This window comes from Anolis carolinensis, chromosome 2 (genome assembly GCF_035594765.1).
Source record: "Anolis carolinensis isolate JA03-04 chromosome 2, rAnoCar3.1.pri, whole genome shotgun sequence".
Lineage (NCBI taxonomy): Eukaryota > Metazoa > Chordata > Lepidosauria > Squamata > Dactyloidae > Anolis > Anolis carolinensis.
The window spans coordinates 172,899,932-172,921,088 of record NC_085842.1 but is presented as its reverse complement, the minus strand read 5'-3'; the positions used below and the strand labels follow the sequence as shown (position 1 = coordinate 172,921,088).

Here is a 21,157-nt window from a genome sequence, read left to right as displayed (position 1 = left end):
TGTTTTCATTCCCATTTCCAGCCCTATTCCAAGACCAACACTTTGTCCCCTTCCTGATTTTCTATGTCTCTGAAGTATCCTACTAACATCTCTTCTTTCTCAGATTACAGTAGTGAAATACTCTTTTCCCCGTATGCATTCAGCTGGATGCATGCAGTTTGGTGCAAGATGTTCAGCGGAGGGTATTCCTCATGCGTATTCACTGTATTCTCTTTGGAATTTTACATTCTGCAGCTGAGAATAATGCAAGTTGTCTGAATAAATCAAGACAGATTTAATCTAATCTTATCTATCTATCATTCAATTTATAGCCTCCCTTTTCTCCCAAGAGTGGGACTCGAGGCAGTTTACAGAACAAAAAGAGATCTGAATAAAACCACATCTAGCTATAAACATACAAAGCATTAAGATTAGGACAATTTTAAACTGTCTGTAGAATTAAAACCATGCAAAATGTTAATTTAACAGTGAATATTAAAACCAGTAGAATACTAAAACAGATGGTCTATTATGTAAAACTATCAAATGACTGCTGGAATACAAAAGTCTTCTCTTGATGGTGAACAGATAGCAAAGAGGCAGGCATCTTAGGGCCCTTTCACACAGCTATATAACTTAGAATATCAAGGCAGAAAATCCCACATTTTCTGATTTATTTATGTATTTACTTCACTTGTATACCACTTTTCTCACCCGAATGGGGGACTCAAAGCGGTTTCCATATTATTACGTATTATGACAAAATTCAATGCCTACACAACAAGAATAAAATGCAACTATTGAGAGAATCATAAAAATGCAATAACATTAACATTAAAACATAGAATTAAAACATATTAATTTAAACATTACAATCACATAATCCAAAAATTAAAGTCCAGGGCCATTCCAGTATCAATCTCTATTGCACATAATCTCTATCATTCCTTTTACTGCTTATTGCCTGAAGGCCTGGTCCCAAGTTTTTACCTTTCTCCTGAAGGCTGCGGTTTACTGTGAACTGTCATCCCTTCCAGCTGAATTGCAATAAAATACCTTGGTGAGATCTCTTGATTTGGGAATTGGGTTTATAGCTTCTTAGTCTCACCAGGCACGGATCTATGAGCGGCCCGCTGGCAGTATCGGCCACACACTTAACAGGACTTGGTATCCGCACTCTGGGGTTCCACTATCCGTGGTCCAGATCTCACTATCCGCAAATTTGCTCTATTTCAAGGCCATTGGGGCCTTTCCCGCATGATTTTAGGTCCATGAAAGATTGTTTTTTTAACAACAGGAAGTGAGCAGAAGTAAACTTCCAGTTTTAAGATCTCCTCTATTAGGATTAAATTAGTTGGTAGTGAAAAGTGGTGAAAAGGACTCCATGCCTATTAGAAGGGATTCAGAGACTTTTTCTTTTGCATTTTTGACCCCTTGTTCCTGGGATCCTGGGGACTAGAAAAATTGTGCTTTGAATTCCAGTGCGCCACATTTTGCCCATCAATGCTTTTGAGCAATGTTGTTATGTCCCCCTGGGCAATGTTGTAGCCAGGAGATGCCTTTTTCAAACAGGAATGCAAAGTTTTCGGGTACTTTCTCAATAGCTAGAGCTGGTGGAGCCTATGTTTGAAATTCTGCCTCATTTTGAATCGCACTGCTCTGATGTCAAAAATGACATTTCAAATACCATAGGTCTTTCAAATTCTGAATATGAATCTTTAAATCTCAGAATGTTAGTACTCAGTTTGTTGGCACTTCTTGGCTGCTTTGATTTTGGCAGGTGTCAAATATGAAACCTCATTGAGCTGTTCACTGTCAGATACTAACACTACCACATATAGTCTATCAAGCGCTAGCAAATATCCCTAAGACTTTATGTCAGCCATAATAAGAAAAAAAAAAGCCAACTATCAATTGAAATTAAACATTCGGGTGGGTTCGTTGTTGGAATTACTTCTTTTAGTGGAACAGGAATGGTGAGAATCCTCTTCTTCCTACAATTTCCCATGCCCTTCCCAAAACCAATGCTGGAAGGCACAAGGGACCCTCTGAATCCAATTTTAAATGGTATGGATGGGTGAAGGAGAGAAGGAAGGAGAAAAAAAACTTTCATTGTGCTAGGTGACATTATACCCTCCAACTGTACCAATTTGCAAGGTACAGCCATATTAATATATTGTCGAAGGCTTTCATGGCTGGCATCACGAGGTGCTGTGAGTTTTTCTGGTGTATGGCTATGTTCCAGCAGCATTATCTCCTGAATGTTTCACCTGCATCAGTGGCTGCCATTTTCAGATGTTTAATGATTTAATAATCTTCAGAGGTTAATAATTATTATATTAATAATTTGTGAGGGGGGCGCAGTGGTGCAATGGGTTAAACCCTTGTACTCCTGAACTGCTGACCTGAAGGTTGGCAATTTGAATCCACGAGATGAGGTGAGCTCCCATCTGTCAGCCCTAGCGCCTTCCAACCTAGCAGTTTGAAAACATGCAAATGTGAGTAGATAAATAGATACCGCTTTGGCGGGAAAAGGCAAAGAGATGCTCCAAGCAATCTTGCTGGCAGGAGGTGACAACTCAGGCTTCTTGGCTTGAAAATGGAGAAAGCCCCTCTCACCAGTGCCAGAGATGAGCACCGCCTCCAGAAGTCGGAAATGAAAGAAGAAGCCTTTGCCTTTGTTTGTGTTTGTGTGTCTCATGGTATGTGATGTAAAGGCATTGAATGTTTGCCTATGTCTGCTGTAATGCTGTAATCCACTCTGAGTCCCCTAGGAGAGAAGGGTGGACTAGAAATAAAGTGTATTATTATTCATTCCACTTTCATCTGCTTTTAAAATGGCTGTTTTTCTCTCTTTCTTCTACTGTTTCCCCTTTTGCCCAGCTTTATTCAGTTGCCACAACCTAAGTTCAAAATAAGTATAAATAGCTTGCACTCACTTTCTTCAGGAGAAGGGAGAGGAGAAAAGAGTCTTCCCAGTAGGTTCTGGCAAAATCAAATTATTGCAGCTTTTCCTCCTTTATGTACAATTTCTCATGAATTATTTCTGCCATCTTCACCATACTTGAGTGCTAATTGGCTGCATAAGTTCCAATGTTCATCTGTGAACACTAGTGTGACATTGGTCTTATGCCAGTAGAATTTTGTGCATGCATTTATAATTTTTTAAAAATCTTGACCACAAAGAGGTCATGGTGATATTTAGGTGTCACAAAACAGCATAAAAAGATCAACCTTCTGAGTTGGAACCAGTAGGTCTTCAGAGAAGATGAGAAGAGAATGGGTTGCTGTAAGTTTTCCAGGCTGTATGGCCATGTTCCAGAAGCATTCTCTACTGACGTTTCACCAACATCTATGGCAGGCACATTCTCAGAGGTTGTGAGGTCTGTTGGAAACTAGGTAAGTGGAGTTTATATATTTGTGGAATGTCCAGAGTGGGAGAAAGAACTCTTGTCTGTTTGAGGCAAGTGTGAAGGTTGCAAATCAAGGAACAAGAAAGGCACCGCAAACTAATCCAACCAGAGAGGTCAGCCATAGCAGAGCACTTGATGAACAACCTGGACACAGCATATTATTTGAGAACAAAGAAATGCTGGACCACTCTAACAACCACCATGTCAGACTACATAGAGAAGCCACTGAAATCCACAAGCATGTGGACAATTTCAACACAAAGGAGGAAACCATGAAAATGAACAAAATCTGGCTACCAGTATTAAAAAAAACTCTGGAATCAGAACACTAAATAAAGAACAACACCCAGAAAATAGGGGAAATTCAGGCATGAAACAATTAGGGCCAGCTAACACCTCCCAACAAAGGATTCCCCCAGACAGGAAGCAGCCAGGCTTTGAAGCTGAAAGGCCATTCAATGCTAATCAAGGTGGCCAATTGCGACATTCACACTTGCCTCAAGCAGAAAATAGTTCTTTCTCCCAGCTTGGACATTCCACAACTACCCAGTGATGATGGCCATGAAAGCCTTCATTGAGAAATGATTAATTGCACATGGTTGGAGTTGGAGTTATTATTATTATTATTATTATTATTATTATTATTATTATTATTGTTATTAACTTTATTTGTACCCCACCTTTCTCCCCATGGGGACTCAATGTGGCTAACAATCCCACACCATACAAGTTTAAGAAGTGCAATATAAAAGTAAAAAAACCCCCAACAATTATATAGTAAGAGTGCTGTAATAAAAGGATTAAAAAACAATAAATACACTTAAACTGGCCTTTAAAACTCTACATTGGATCTTAATAGATTATCTTTGGAACTGGCATTGTGGTTTCGTTTATCCAAGTCTGATAAAATATGTCCTCTCTAGCATTTTCTAGGTTCTCCAGAACAACTCTCTAGTACTATTGGACCAAAAGTCCTTTGTTTCAATAGGGTTTATTATTACAGTAGAGTCTCACTTATCCAACACTCGCTTATCCAACGTTCTGGATTACCCAACGCATTTTTGTAGTCAATGTTTTCAATATATTGTGATATTTTGGTACTAAATTAATAAATACAGTAATTGCTACATAGCATTACTGCATACTGAACTGCTTTTTCTGTCAAATTTGTTGTCTAAGATGATGTTTTGGTGCTTAATTTGTAAAATCATAACCTAATTTGATGTTTAATAGGCTTTTCCTTAATCTCTCCTTATTATCCAACATATTCGCTTATCCAACGTTCTGCCGGCCCGTTTATGTTGGATAAGCGAGACTCTACTGTATCCGTGATTTCTGGTATCCATGTGATATTTAGGAACATATCACCCCATTTGACATGGGTTGTACTGCACATAAATACTATTAAATTAACTGTTACTGTATGGCAGTGGTACAAACTAGTACAAATGCAAAAATAACATTGTACATTCACTATCCCAAACGTTCCAGTTTAAATAATCAAATACTAATATGCAAGAAATTGATCTGTCTAGTGCAGATATCAAATAGTTTGTCAAAATCAAGGGAACATTTGGATATCCAGGGAATATCTTAGTAGTTTTCTTTATAGAGTGAACATTAACAAGAGATACTTCTGAGAAAATTAATTTCAGTTTCTAGTATTTGTCATTCTCTTAATTTGGTCTGCCTCCCTTTATTCTGTGGCTGGTTTGCAGTTGCCTCACACACAGTGCAACTGAATGAGGACAAGATCTCCATGCGAGAAGTTGAAGGCAAGGAATTAAGCCTTCAAAATTAACAATTTAAAAAACCAGAGAGACTCTTGTGAACTCCTGTATCTATGACAACTGGCTTCTGGGGAGATTGCCAGGCACGGTGCCATATTAGATATCCAACTACTTGTAGCAGTCGATCCAAGCAGGGAGCAATAACTAAGGTGTAGGTATCATGGAGAAGTCCCATTTACTCTCTGACACATGTGACACATGGACTTTGCTGCAAGTTATTTACTTCTTTGTGGATTGCTCTTTGCACATTGTCATCTTTCTGTTTCCAGATCTCACCACCTGACAAGGTCTTTCCGTTTCTCATTGCAAGGGGTGAGTGGGTATTGGATTGACAGAACTCAGCCTTGAAAAATACATACCTTCCAATATTTCACTAATGAAAACCAGAACATGTATGCTTATCATGGCAAACATTCTTAATGAGGAAGAACATACAAGATAGGATACTTCAGCTATATACCTGCTGTCCCTACAATAGATGCCAACAGTGTTGCCACATTGCAAACAAGCAGATACAGCTATGCTTCTAACGGTGGTGAAAATGTCCTCCACACTTCTGCATCAACCACACTGTAGTTTTTTTTCATATCAGAAGCGACTTGAGAAGCTGCAAGTCGCTTCCAGTGTGAGAGAATTGGCTGTCTGCAAGGACGTTGCCTAGGGGACGTCCGGATTTTTTTTGATGTCTCATCATCCTTGTGGGAAGCTTCTCTCATGTCCCCACATGGAGCTGGAGCTGACAGAGGGAGCTCACCCATGCTCTCCTCAGATTCGAACTGGCAACCTTCAGGTCAGCAACCCAACCTTCAAGTCAGCAGTCCTGCCGGCACAAGGGCTTAACCCATTGCACCACTAAGGGCTCCACCAGAGAATCAGAGAATCTCATGGTTCCCTATGCCTCTAGAAAACATAGTCAGTAGTGGAGGATGCTGGTAGTTGGAGTTCAGCAATCTTTGGATGTAATTCTTAAAAGCAGGCCAATATTTGGTTCGGTTTGCAACAAGGAGTTGGGTAAGAAGTTGTCTTTAGTCTCTGCTTGCCTGGATTCACATTCTCACCACAGTGATCTAGTTGTATTCATCAATAAGGCACAGAATCCTGATTTTGAATATTCAGCTAGGAAGGGAAACATCTTCATAGGACCGTGTCTCTTTTTTGTTGCCCGTAATGCTTGATGGAGCTCTTGTTGATTGCCAAAGCGTTCAACATCTTCACAAAACATTGCCAAGTTGAGTCATTATTATTCCATCTTCACCAAGTGGGATTGAAGACCCAAAAGCAACCAGTCACCAGTGTCTCACTTGCTGGGTCACAGCATAAATGGGATTTGAACTCAAGTTCTCTACAACATTCATCTGGGGCTGTTTGGGCGGATCACCTTTCTTCAGCAAAGCGAGGGAGGACACCAACCCCACATTTTGCTTGTATATGGAGATTATATTCCTAGCCATGTGCTCTTGGCATTATTATTTTGACACATAGGTTATAGGTATATTGTGCTCCCCATATACTTTGCCCCTGCTGATGGGAAGGGGAGAGTGTCTGTCTATCTGTGGTCCTGTGAGGCAGATATTATGGCAGACCCTGAGGCAAAAACATCAGTTTCTTGGGCTGGCCCCAGGCTCTGCAACTGCCTGCTTTTTCCTGGAGTGGTTGACTGGACAATGTCAGAGGAACTAGGTCAGAAGCTACATACATACTACTTCTGTACTGATAGAGAAAAGTAACATTCATAATACAACATATCCTTCCATCAGTACTTACTTAGGTTTTTCCCTGACATTAAGTCTAGTTGTGTCCAACCCTGGGGGTAGGTGCTCATCTCCATTGCTAAGCTGAAGAGCCAGCGTTGTCCATAGACACCTCCTAGGTCATGTGGTTGGCATGACTGCATGGAGTGCTGTACCTTCCCGCCAGACCTATTGATCTACTCACATTTGCATGTTTTCGAACGGCTAGTTTGGCATTAGCTGGGGCTAACAGCGGGAGCTCACCCTGCTTTTTGGATTCAAACCACCAACTTTTTGGTCAGCAAGTTCAGCAGCTCAGAGTTTTAACCCGCTGCACCATAGGGGGTTCCCCAGAACTTACTTAGGAATCACAAATCTATTTCTCTCCCTCAACCATCTACACAGAAGAATTATAGCAGTTTGACAGCACTTTGTGTAACATGGCTCCATTCTATGGAATCTTGTGTAGTTTGCAGAGCTCTCTCAGAGAAGGGTAAAATATGTCACAAAATATGTAATGTATAAGACAAATTACTATTTAAGATATTAATCGGTAAGGTCAGCAGGCTTTAGATGGAAGTTGATATATATGTACACTGGGGGCAAAGGTGTAAGGTGTGTGATATATATATATATACACACACACACACACACACACATATATACACACATATATATACACATATATACACACACACACACACAGATATATATATATATATATATATATATATATATATATATATATATATATATTCACACATTGTCCAATATATATTGTCTTGTGTTACCATTCACTGTCTTGTTTTTCCTTTTTTTTCTTTCTCTTTTTTGCTCTTTGTTTTTGTTTTTCTATTGTATAATTCACTGTGGAGAGCATGAAGTCTATCTGTTATTGTTTTTATATGTATTTTTTATATATATATTTTCAATTTTATTCGTGTGTCACTTTCCTGGAAAATCACTAATAAAAAGATTTTTTTTAAAAAAAGTAAGAAAGCTACAAATCACAACATTCCATAGTATTGAACCATGGCAGTTAATATGATGCTAAACTGCTATAATTCTGCAATGTGCAGAGAGCACCTCTCATCTTTCTGTCTGTATCAGGACTTGGATGTCATTGGGCTGCATCTCCCAGTATTCCTCGCCCTTCTCTATGACGCCCTTTCTAAATCCTTCCTATTAGTGGATTTAAAGAAGGGTCAGGCAAAGTGTGGTTCAAGGGACACACATAGCTTCCAGTGCTTTTTGAGGGGTTGACATTTTATGCCCCAAAATATTTTATTGAACTTTCTAAACTGTGTGTTATGACACATTAGTGCAGAGGAGCCAAATTCATTTTCACCGAGGGCCACATCAGCCTTATGGATACTTTCAAAGGGCTGTTTGTAATTGTAAGACTATATAACTGTAACTACGTAGCTCTGGCATTGAAAGCCTTGCGGGCCACATACAATGATGTGACAGGACTAATTCGACCTGTGGGCCTTACTTTTGACATGTGTGTGTTATTATGTCAGCTGCAATGTGTAGGTGTGGATGTTATTGTTTTGCAAATCATATATTTTAAAAAACATATAAATAAAAGGTTTTCATTAGATATGTTGTGTCTCCGTACATTTCATTATTACAATTGATATATGTGTCCATATCTCTTTTTAAAGCAGTTGGTTTAACCTCCAGTTTGTTAGAAAAATTGAATTACTATGTCACAGAATGATGCATATTTGAAAAGTGTGTACCCACCCACATGATATATTTGGAAAGCGTTGCCTTAGAGGAAGTTGCATGCTATTTGAGAACAAAAAAGTGGATTTTTTTTTGCAGGGGGTGTTTGGGATGTGGCCCATTATGATTTTCTAGGGGTCTGATGTACCCCCTTAGCCTCCTCCTAAAGTTATAAATGATCCTGATTTAGGGTTTAGGGTTATTCTTCCCATCTGTATTTTCTTTCACAATCTCATGGAACTGGGATTGGGAGCTGGACTTGGTTTGAGGATCTATAACAAACTTGCTCAGCATCCTTCTGAATGATCTCCTGGCCTCTTTGTGCAAAGCCAGGTCAACTGAAACTGGCATAAGATGGTATAAGCTTGACTTTCAAATATGCTTATAAGAAGCAAATTAGAAGAAAGGCCATGTGGAGCCAGAAGACATAAACTAGATAACTTGACTCAGCGGCCCAGTGCCTGGAATCCTTTAAAATGTGGAGTGAGGCTCTAGTGGATTTTTGGTCTTGCTGTGGAAACATTATACATGTGAGAACATTTTGTGCTCTCTCTCTCTCTCTCTCTCTCTTTTTTTTTACTTGGAGGTGTCATTGAGAAAATAACTTCTTACGGGTGCAGGAATAGGATGTGGGGAGGTCAAGTCAGGAAAATAGTGCTAGGGATCAAGGCTGGGGAAAGTTCCCACGAGAAACTCTTTCTCACACACCCAGGGGCTCTTTCCTGCTCTGCTAACACTTTGGCCCTAGACAGGAAGCAAGAGACCAAACTTTCCATGTGGGAATCGGGCTCTGATAAATGAAGATACTGGGTTTGGCAGAGAAAAAGAGCTTCAGTATTCTTGTCCAGTCCCAATCCACCCCTTGGTCTCATTTCTCTAAAAGCTTCAGTTGTTGGCCAGTCCCAGCTTGGGTGACCATGAGACCATCCAAATGGTAGAAATATAGAAGTTCAAGACCATTTAAACTATCATAGTTCCATCCTATGGAATTCAGGATATGTTGTGCCCCAGAACTCTTTGACAGAGAAGGATAAATATGTATTGTTGAAGGCTTTCATGGCCAGAATCACTGGGTTACTGTGAGTTTTTCAGGCTGCATGGCCATGTTCCAGCAGCATCTGCTCGTAACGTTTCACCTGCATATTTGGTTGGTGTCTTCAGACATTCTGTTGGCAATGAAGCAAGTGGAGTGTACATACCCAGGCCTGTAGCGAGGGGGCGGTTTTAGGGGTTCAACCCCCCCCCCCCGAAAATTTTCAGGTTATAAAAAAAACCTGGTTTACTCATGAATTTTAACTGGTTAACCAAATCCCCATGCTAAGTCTATGAGACACAAAACATTAAGAGCCCCTCCAGGCACTATCTCAAGCAGATATTGACAGGTTTGTAGCAGGGAGGGGTGTGTGCTAGGGGTTAACCCCCCCCCCCCCCCAGAAATTTTCAACCCTCCCCCGATTTTTTTTTCTGGCTACGGCCCTGTACATACCTGTGGAATGTCCAAGGTGGGAGAAAGAACCCTTGCCATTTGCAATTAGCTATGAAGTTTGTAAAGTCAATTAGTGAGGGTATCCAGGCAACAAAGGCCAGGCTACCTCTATGCAGATACTCTCACTGATTGACTATGTAAACTTCATGGCTACTCAAATGCTAATTCAAGCTTGCTGATTGCAACATTCACATTTCCTTAAGCAGACAAGGGTTCTTTCTCACACCCTGGACATTCCACAGATAAACTCCACTTGCCTCACTGCCAACAGAGCCTCTGAAGATACCAGCCACAGTTGCAGGCAAACAGTTTAGTGGGAATGATGCTGGAACATGGCCATAGGTAAATGTAAAGGTTTTCCCCTGACATTAAGTCTAGCCATGTCAGACTCTGTGGGTAGGTGCTCATCTCCATTTCTAAGCTGAAGAGTCGGCATTGTCTGTAGACACCTCCAAGGTCATGTGGCCGGCATGACTGCATGGAACACCGTTATCTTCCCACTGGAGCGGTACCTATTGATCTACTCACATTTGCATGTTTTCGAACTGCTAGGTTGGCAGAAGCTGGGGCTAACAGCGAGAGCTCCCCCGCTCCCCGTGTTCAAACCACCGACCTTTCAGCAGCTCAGTGGTTTAACCCACTGTGGCACTGGACGCCATGCAGCCCAAAAACTTGCAGCAACCCAAGGGTAAATATCTCACAACACTATACATCCCAGAATTCCATAGCATTGGAAAATGGCAGTTAATGTGACACCAAATTGCTATAATTTTGTGGTGTAGTTATAGCCCATGTGTCTGACAGAAGGAAGTCTGTAATTTGAAGGGCTGTCTTCAGGAAAGTCTTCAGTGTTGGTTGTCCCCAAACTTGAGTCCCAAGTTAGAATTGGACAACAACTTTTAGAATCCCAGCCCACACAGCCAATAGTCAAGGATTGTGGGAATCGTAGTCCAAGATTCAGTAGCCTTGTGGTTTTCAAGAAATCTTTGCTCTCTATATAAAAAAATCTCTTATTTTAGGATGAAAAAAAATATTCTTAGGCCCCTTCCACACTGCTCCTATATCCCAGGATCTGATCCCAGATTATCTTCTTATCCCAGATTATCTGGCAGTGGAGAGTCATATAATCCAGTTTAAAGCAGATAATCTGGGATCAGATCCTGGGATATAGGGCAGTGTAGAAGGGGCCTTAATTTAGACCTCCAGAGTTAGCTGGATTGCAATTCTTACAATCTGTCATCCTGGGTTATGCTGGCTGTGACTGCTGGGATATGTAGGTAAAGGCTTTCTCCTGACGTTAAGTCTAGTCATGTCCGACTCATATCTATTTCTAAGTTGGAAAGCCGGTGTTGTCTGTAGACCCTCCAAGGTCATGTGGCTGGCATGAATGCATGGAGCACAGTTACCTTCCTGCCAGAGCTGTACTTATTGATTTACTCACATTTGAATGTTTTCGAACTGCTAGGCTGGCAGAAGCTGTGGCTAACAGCAGGAGCTTACTCTGCTCCCCAGATTCGAACCACCAACCTTTTGGTGAGCAAATTCAGCAACTCAGCGGTTTAACCTGCTGTGCCATAGGGGGCTCCTGCTGGGATCAGTAGTCCAGCAAGATCTAGAGAACTATGCATTTCCCCGGACTTGAAGAGATACACAGTCCAAGTCTGTTTAAAGAGATTCGAAGAATGTGTGTATCTGAGAGAAAAAAAGTGATAAAAGTTGTTGTCCTTAAGTACTTAGCACTTAGTGAGCTACTGCAAACAGTCAGTCTTCCCTCCCTATGGCGAAATGTAGAACAACGTAGTTGTATAAGGATGTGTATTGTATCTGACATTGATAGATTGTAGCGTATTTTTATTAGATTTTTAATAATGGTGTATTTGATATTGATATCATCCTGAGATCGTTTTATGGTGAAGGATAGGATATTTTTTTTGAACAATACTTTTATATATAAAGCAATTTCTCTATAAAATTAAAGCAAGTTTTTCTAACCCTGTCTTTATAAATATAAATTAACTTACACAAATGTTATGCAAAATAGTATCCCTTTTTTTGCCCTCTGTTTCCATAGAGCATTAGGCACAGGCAGCCACTTTAATTTTTAGCCTTTGTAGGTAGCACCTATAAGAGGGGGATTCAAATGGCACAACAGTCTTGAAAAAAATTAAAGTAAGTCCTGGAAATTCTTTCTTCTCATTGTCTGATGTTCTGAGTGATATGACTACAGAGCAATAGGGCCGTGGTGGTGCAATGGGTTAAACCCTTGTGCTGGCTGGACTGTTGACCTGAAGGTTGGGTTGCTGACCTGAAGGTTGCTGGTTCAAATCTGTGAGATGGGGTGAGCTCCAGTCTGTCAGCTCTAGCTTGAAGGGACATGAGAGATGCCTCCCATCAGGATGGTGACACATCTGGGCGTCCACTGGGCAAAGTCTCTGTAGACGGCCAATTCTCTCACACCAAAAGCAACTTGCAGTATATTCTCAAGTAGTTTCTGACATGATTAAAAAAGAGCAATAGAGAAAAACACTTTGCATAGTACCTATGCTGAAGATGCAGGATAAACAGGAGGGCCTGTGGTTAGCTTCTGTGCTATTCATGGGACCTTAAAAAAAAGAAAAGAAAGCACCAATACTCGCCCTGCCATTGTCTGTTAGTAGGAGGCTGTTACACATCCCCAGACCTTGGTTCCAGCTCTGTGTGGCTCACTCAGAGGCAGAGGAGCTCCTGAGCTGATAATTGCTGCGCTAAGTCCCCTGGGCAGCTGGTGTCAAATTGAATCAATGATCTCTTTAGCAGGAGCAAACAGATATTATAAAAACATTAGCCGCCTTCAAAGGGTGACTCATGGCGTACCTGCCAGAGGCACTGTAGACTGATGCTTGGCAGGCAGGCTTGGGCAACTGAAGGAGAGGGATGAGTAGCCAATCTTTTTGCCGTTCTTTGCTCTGATTTTTTTTTTTTACAGAAGTGAACACTACATTTGGGGCAAACATTTCCTGATCACCTTCTCTGGGCAAAATGGGACACCTGCTAAGTCCTTTAACCCCTCCTGTGGAGCCCTATGGAACTCCCTGGCCCTGCTTATTGCTTTAGGGAAGTCTTCATTTGCCTCCTCTAAGTATAAATGCAGACTGCAGCCAGGAAATCAGAAGACGTCTACTTCTTGGGAGGAGAGCAATGGCCAACCTCGATAAAATACTGAAAAGCAGAGACATCACACTGGCAATGAAGGTCCGCATAGTGAAAGCAATGGTATTCCCCATAGTAACCTATGGATGCGAGAGCTGGACCATAAGGAAGGCTGAGCAAAGGAAGATAGACGCTTTTGAACTTTGGTGCTGGAGGAAAATCCTGAGAGTGCCTTGGACCTCAAGAAGATCCAACCAGTCCATCCTCCAGGAAATAATGCCCGACTGCTCACTGGAGAAAAGGATATTAGAGGCAAAGTTGAAGTATTTTGGCCACATCATGAGAAGACAGGAAAGCTTGGAGAAGATCATGATGCTGGGGAAAATGGAAGGAAAAAGGAAGAGATGGCGACCAAGGGTGAGATGGATGGACGGTATCCTTGAAGTGACTGGTTCGACCTTGAAGGAACTGGGGACGGTGACAGCCGACAGGGAGCTCTGGCGTGGACTGGTCCATGAGGTCACGAACAGTCGAAAACAACTGAACGAATGAGACGACGATGACGAAGTATAAATGGTATAAAAGGGGTTAAGTTTTGGCCACCGTACAACAGGACTAACAGCAGCAAGGATCCCCTTGTAATATTTGATACTGCAAGTCGCTTCTGGACCAAGGCATTAACATCTCTGGCCCATCCTTTGTTCAGATATTAAACAGCATGCCAATATCTTAAATCAAGAAATAGCTTTCTAAGATCTATGGAGATATTTGCAGGAACACCTCAGCAAGTGAGAGTCCAAAAGTGGCAGGTAAAAACCAGGAACCTCAACCAGTGGCTGACACCGGATGAGAAATTCCTCCCGGGTAAACAGAAGACTGGGCGACTTGGAAGGTGCTGAACAGACTACGCTCTGGCACCACGGGTTGCAGAGCCAACCTTAAGAAATGGGGCTACAAAGTGGAGTACACGACATGCTAGCATGGAGAAGACCAAACCACAGACCACTTACTACAATGCAACCTGAGCCCTGCCACATGCACAATGGAGGACCTTCTTACAGTGACACCAGAGGCACTCCAAGTGGCCAGCTTCTGGTCAAAGGAAATTTATTATAATGCTGAGGTTTTTCAACTTTGTGCTTTTTCTGTATCCCTAATAAATTGGGGCAGTTGGAGAACTACCTGGAACTAAGAACTACACAGCTTCATTTTGTTCAATACATTCCATTCTTGCCAAACACAATCCATAAGGTAAAGGTAAAGGTTTCCCCTGACGTTAGGTCCAGTCATGTCTGACTCTGGGGTGTGGTGCTCATCTCCATTTCTAAGCCAAAGAGCCGGAGTTGTCCGTAGACACCTCCAAGGTCATGTGGCTGGAATGACTGCATGGAGCGCCGTTACCTTCCCACCGGAGCGGTATTCTATTGATCTACTCACATTTGCATGTTTCAAACTGCTAGGTTGGCAGGAGCTGGAGCTAACAGCAGGCGCTCAAGCCGCTCCCAGGATTTGAACCTGGGACCTTTTGGTCTGCAAGTTCAGCAGCTCAGCGCATTAACGCACTTCGCCACCGGGGCTCCAGTGTTTGTATATTTGCAAATTTAAAATTGTATTGAAAAGCTTTTAATGTAAGCCACTTTGAATCTCCTTGTAGAGAGAAAAAGTGGAGTATAAATAATAATAATAATAATAATAATAATAATAACAACAACAACAACAACAACAACAACAACAACAACAATAATTGCTGCAATCCCGGACGACAGCAGAATTGACAAGAAGTAACTCTGGAAAAGCTTACACAATATGAGGTTTTAAAGATCGAACTGCAAAGACTCTGGCACAAGCCAGTCAAGATGGTCTCAGTGGTGTTTGGCACAGTGGGTGCAGTGCCTAAAGACCTTGACCTACACTTGAAAAAAACCGGAGCTGACAAAATTACCATCTGTCAGCTGCAAAAGGCCACTCTACTTGGATCTGCACACATTAGTTGCCAATACATCACATAGTCCTAGACACTTGAGAAGTGTCCGATGTGTGATCCAATACACAAATCAGCATGGTGATCTTACTTGCTGTGTATGAATCCTGTTGTGTATCTAATCATCATCATCATCATCGTCATCATCATCACCATCATAATCCTCATACAAATTGACACAGTTGGAAGATATGAGGCATCTTGGACAAAGAAAAAAAAAAAAGACAGCAGGCACTGTGAGCATCTTTTGAAGAGCCTTACCCAAACTTTGCAGCTGGCACTGATCCATATAGAACTGAGTAACTTCCTAAGGTCTGTGGGCTCAGTATCAGCCTGGCCCTGCCTTGGTAGCATAACTATGAGTTCTCCCAGGTGCAGCTGAGCACATTTTGACATAAGTGAAGTACCATGTATTACCATCTAAAGAAGGGTAGGAGTGAGGCATAAGAACATAGGGTCTCAGTTTCAAAATTATACTGTTTGGCCGGTATTGCACCACCTGACATCTGTCGGGAAGTAGCAGCCTGTAATGAAAGGACCAAGGCATTGACATCTCCGACCCAGCCTCTGTTTGGATATCAGCCAGCAAGTCAATGCCTTAAATCAAGAAATAGCTTCCTAAGATCTACAGAGGTACTCGCAGGAACACCTTAGCAAGTGAGAGTCCAAAAGTTAAAACCTGGACACCGAATGAGAAACTCTCTACTGGGCACACAGAAGACTGGGCGACTTGGAAGGTGCTGAACAGGCTGCACTCTAGCATCAGAGATACAGAGCTAACTTTAAGAAATGGGCCTACAAAGTGGAGTTCATGACATGCGAGTGTGAAGAAGAGCAAACTACAGACCACCTACTACAATGCAGTCTGAGCCCTGTCATGTGCACAGCGACACCAGAGGCACTCCAAGTGGTCAAAGAAAATCTAGCATAATGCCAAGTTTTTAACTCTATACATTATAACTGTAGTCTCAATTCACTTCTGACACAATAAATAAAAAAAGTTTCAACATTATCTAATCTGACCAGTGTACTACACAGATGGTTAGGGATTCTTGGGTCCCTAACAGTTTTACATCACACTAGAGTGAGTAGATTGAGTAAACTTAAAACTCAGTTTCTCTTCTTGCATGAAACTATTAGACTCGTGTTTTTCAGAACTTCACAATGGTTTCCTTTTGTTATCCTACAATCCCTTGAAATCTTAACACAGCATGGCCATCTTGACTGGATATTTTGCCAGTTGTAGACCAAAAATTAACTTTTCTTGAGCTTGATTTTTTTTCCTAAATGGCCTCTATCTTTCCAAGTCCAGCATAAGTCCTAAAATGACTTAAGCCAGCCTCACCTATGCTTATGCTCTTCAGATGTATTAGACAACAATTGCCATCATCCAGCTCCCCATGCTGATGGGAATGATGGAAGCTGCTGTGCAAGGTTAGTTAATGTTGCGATTAAATTGGTGCATTCTTCAATACTGGATTGGGATCAAAGGATGGATCTGCCACAAACATATCAGACTGACTATCCCCTGGGAACGTACCTCACATCGGGGCTGTAGATGGCCAACCTCAAAAGGTAGAGGGCGGCACTGCCCAGTCCGAGTCCAATGAAGCCAATGAGGGGGATAAGCTGCAGAAAGAGAAAGACAGAGATGAAAAATGCTTAAACAAAATGAATATTTATCAAGGGGACTGGAGAGTGAAAGTGAGGCCTGACACATTGGAAGATTTACAGGGAAAATATGGCACAGCAGTCATGTAGCCCAGCTCAAGTACATAGTGCAGCTGTCAGTATGAGTGACCGAATTAAGAAGGGGAGAAAAATAGCCACGTCTTAGGGAGGAATTGGATCTGGGGGAAAGAAATTGCTTGCTAATCCCCCCCTCCACATCTCATAGGTTATGTATGGGGTGCAGGGAGACAGTGGGTCCTTTTGACATTTCATATTGGAGTTTGGGTGAATTAGTGGGAAGGTGTAAGTCTGGCAGAAAGCGACACGGCATTTCTCCCTTTGCCTTTCTCCCTTTGCCTGTAGAGAAATGGCAATGGGGAGGCATTTTGTCAACAGCACTGTTTAAATGATGTTGCAGTGGGTACTACTTGAGGTAGATTTGGAAGATGAGGTTATGAGTACCTTTCTTTGGTAAATTAAAGCCATTATTTATCTCAAGGCATTTAACTACCTTTCCTGCACCTTCTCCATTCTACTCAGATGGATTTTTCTCCATCCACTTACCTACCCTTGACCCTTCTTTGTTCACCCTGTGTTCTCCTCCACCCCCCGTAATTCTATATCCCTGTTTTTGACAATTCTTCTCTTCCTTGGGGGAAATCCTCTACATGATTTATTTCTTAGCAACTTTATGGCCAGACTAGTTTGAGTGGGTTGTGATGGTGGATTGAAAGAATGCTATTGTTGAAACGTAGGAATTCTTCTCACTACTAAAACCTAGCCCATTCAGTGAGGCCTCCTGAGAGAAGGCAATCTCTGAATCCCATCACACCATTACTATCTTAATATGGTCATTGTAAGTATGAAGAAGGGCCCTCTCAGAGCTTGGAGAAATGGTTCACTCTTTTGTTTAGATTAAAACTTCCAGAATCCCCCAGGCATCATGGTCAAGTAGACAACTCTTTAGAGCAGGGGTCCTCAAACTTTTTAAGTGGAGGGCCGATTCACAGTCCCTCAGACTCTTGGGGGCCCGGACTATGATGAAATAGTCCCAAATTAGGAGTGCTGTGAATAAAAATGTTATTTTTAGATCAGTGCCATTCTGTGCTCAACATCTGACCGTATCTCCTACCATAAACCTGCCCGATCCCTCCGATCACCTGGGGAGGCCCTCCTATCGCCACTGCCTATATCCCAGGCCCGCCTTGTGGGTACTACGGAGAGGGCCTTTTCTTCTGTGGCCCCCCAACTATGGAATTCACTGCCCACTGAGATTAGGCAAGCTCCCACTCTATTAGTTTTTAAAAAAGATTTAAAAACATGGCTCTTCCATTGTGCTTTTGGACAGTAACTGTCATATATTCCTTTTTGTTACTCCCCTCCAACATCTATCCCCTAGACTGTTCCACTTTCGTATGTCCCTGTTTCCCGTGGTTTTTATTCCTTGTCTCTCTCACCCCGAGTTTTATCTTTGTGTTCATGCGGCCCGCCCTTGTTTTTACTGTTTCTTTGACTTTGTGTTGTAATGTATACTATTATCTATTGTATTGTTTAATTGTGTTAGGATATGTTGTTTTTATATTTTGTTATATTTTATTGCTCTGGGCATGGCCCCATGTAAGCCGCCCCGAGTCCCCGTTGGGGAGATGATGGGGTATAAATAAAGTTTTATTATTATTATTATTATTATTATTATTATTATTATTAGTATTATTATTATCTGCTAGTAGTTTGATAGTAGAGTTGCACTGGAGGACCTAGAGGTTCCTAAAGTGATCATGTTAATCAAATCAGTGAATCCAATTCACAAAAGTCAAACCCAGAAATGTGGTAGGCTGACTGTAAACACCTCTGTGGGGATGGTGAGCCTGGAACTAGATTTTTGGCACATTACTTGATACAGTTTATGGGGATGTAATCATGGGCGTGTGGAATCTTCCCCTTCCTTTATTATTCTAGGTTTTGCATATTCTGCAGTTGTCCCTAGAATTGACTCTGGGAATCAAAAATCATTATTCCTGCTATTTCAACTTACATATTTTTGAAAATTGATGGTCTTATTGTTGCAAAAGTTAGAATGAAAGTATGTTTCCAACATATATTGAAATCAAGATTCTGATATAGAAGACTTCATTTTGAATTATTACTAGTAGTCAAGAGCTGCACAACTTTGTCTCTTTTCCAAATATGAAGAAATTCTTTGTCTTGATGTCTGCTGAAACTACTGATAAGCAATTTCATTGTGGGACTCCAAGTTTTAGCATGGGGAATATGGGAACACTGTCCTCCCCCCTCTATGTCCCTATTAAAAGGCATGGTAAGCAGAGATGGTTGTGAGATATCTGATGCTCTCCTTGATCAGGTTATTTGGATGTTTTTCCTACAGATCCCTTGTCCCACAATCCCATTTTTCCTTTGCAGGTTTGGTCAAATTACTAAATTATATCTGGGAAGACCATTATGGGAAGATTGTGTGTTATTTATTTATTTGCTACTTAGTTATATTACTACTCCTCTTTTTCACCAGTGAATTCAAGGGAGAATGCCATGTTTTCCCATATTTTATTTGTACAGCAACTGAGTGAGGTACGTAAGTTAGACCATGGTGACCTGAACCTGGTTTTCCCAATACATTAACCATGTATAGGAGTTATAACAATACACTAATACCATAATGGTTCTACATCTTTTGATGACTTGGATAACGGTCCTATCTGACCCTTGGATGGGATAGCTTTGGTTTTATGGAAGATTTATGGCCATCCCAACTTGGAAAGGTTACTTTTTTGGACTACAGCCCCTATCAATCAATCCATTAATTAATGCTCCGACCAATGCTCGTATGCATTTACAGAAACAACATCAAACAAACATCTATACAAAACACTGTAAAATCCAACAGTTAAAAGTAGGATGCAAGCAGGATAAAACAGTGTGCAAAATATACATTGTGAGGTGTAGCAACGCAAATGCAACATGTGTTAGGGTTTTACTAGGACAGCTACTAGGATCCTCCAAACCAAGAGCTATGCTGGGCCATTGTAAAACTCACAGTAAAAAAAAAACACATTACTTTTTGATGCTTTGATCAAACTTTAGAAGCATCCCCAACTAATTTGATGATGAGGATACTTTTGGTGCTACTGTCAGTCTGGAATGAGATTCAGTTTACTAGGGGACCTTTGAAAATGGTTCAACATCTTGGATAGTTCCTTCAGAGTTCAGGCTAAGACTGGAACTTGATCTACTGCTCTCCTGGAATGGAAATATCAAGACTCACAATAATCTGACATTAAGACCAGCTATAATATTCAATGGATGTTCAATCCATTGAATTCAATATAATGTTCAATGGATGGAAGCATCTATTTTATTAATGTTAACACACACTGGAGGCTGAAGGCCTGGTGTTACAGTACAACCAGTGGACAGTGTGTTGAAAATGATATGGAAGAGGAAGGAAGACTGCTTATGAAGTGTACTGTCTCCCAAAGTATCTTCTCAGGTAGACAGACCTTGTAGATTTAGATAGTACAGGCAGCGCCCAAGTTACGAGCAAGATAGGTTCTGCAGGTTTCTTCTTAAGCGGATTTTGTATGTAGTAAAATAGGTACATTTTAAAAGTGTAATTCCAGCCTATATATCTATATCTATTTATCTATCTATCTATTGCCATCCATCATTTGGATACCGCAGGGAAGTGTTAACACCCTTGTTGTGCTTGTTTTGCTGCCTGTGTCCTTGTTCAGAAGATTTCACCTCACTTTCTGTCCCTGTGAGAATTGTATTCTGAAAAATCTGGCTTGCTGTGGAAACAAGGATACCAAGGTAGGTGTTTGCAGCTCCAGTTGAGACCCCCTTTCCCCATTATAATGGTTCTTTCAAGAGTGGATTTCCCTTCCGAAGAGTAGATTTTTCTCACTTCCTGATGTTTCATCCCTGTTCTTAACTATGAGTTGTTTGTTAAGTTTGATGCTTCTAACTCTGAGACTGCCTGTATTTGCAAAAATCCCAGTGACTCATCTGATGAAATACTAAAATAGAAATGCAACAAAAACAAGCACTTTCTTGGGAATTATATAGGACTGACCAAAGGCATATTATTGTCTAAAGCAAAGAACAAAATCACACTCCCCCTCCTCATTCCATGGACAAAAGCTGACTATACTGTTAACTGGATCTCTTTAAACATGCGAATGGGAGGCAATACACCTTTGCATCTGAAGCAATATGCACATCTCTAGTAA

The 21,157-nt window shown here is 41.2% G+C and overlaps 1 protein-coding gene across 1 annotated transcript in view; it reads right to left on the bottom strand.

Annotated features, from left to right (window-relative positions):
• The window catches only part of ndufa4l2 (NDUFA4 mitochondrial complex associated like 2), a 220,803-nt gene that overhangs the window by 20,419 nt on the left and 179,227 nt on the right, over positions 1-21,157 (bottom strand). The window contains exon 4 of the mRNA XM_003223631.4: positions 16,780-16,868. Within this exon, the coding sequence (XP_003223679.2) occupies positions 16,780-16,868 (89 nt within the window). The remainder of the gene's footprint in view (positions 1-16,779; positions 16,869-21,157) is intronic.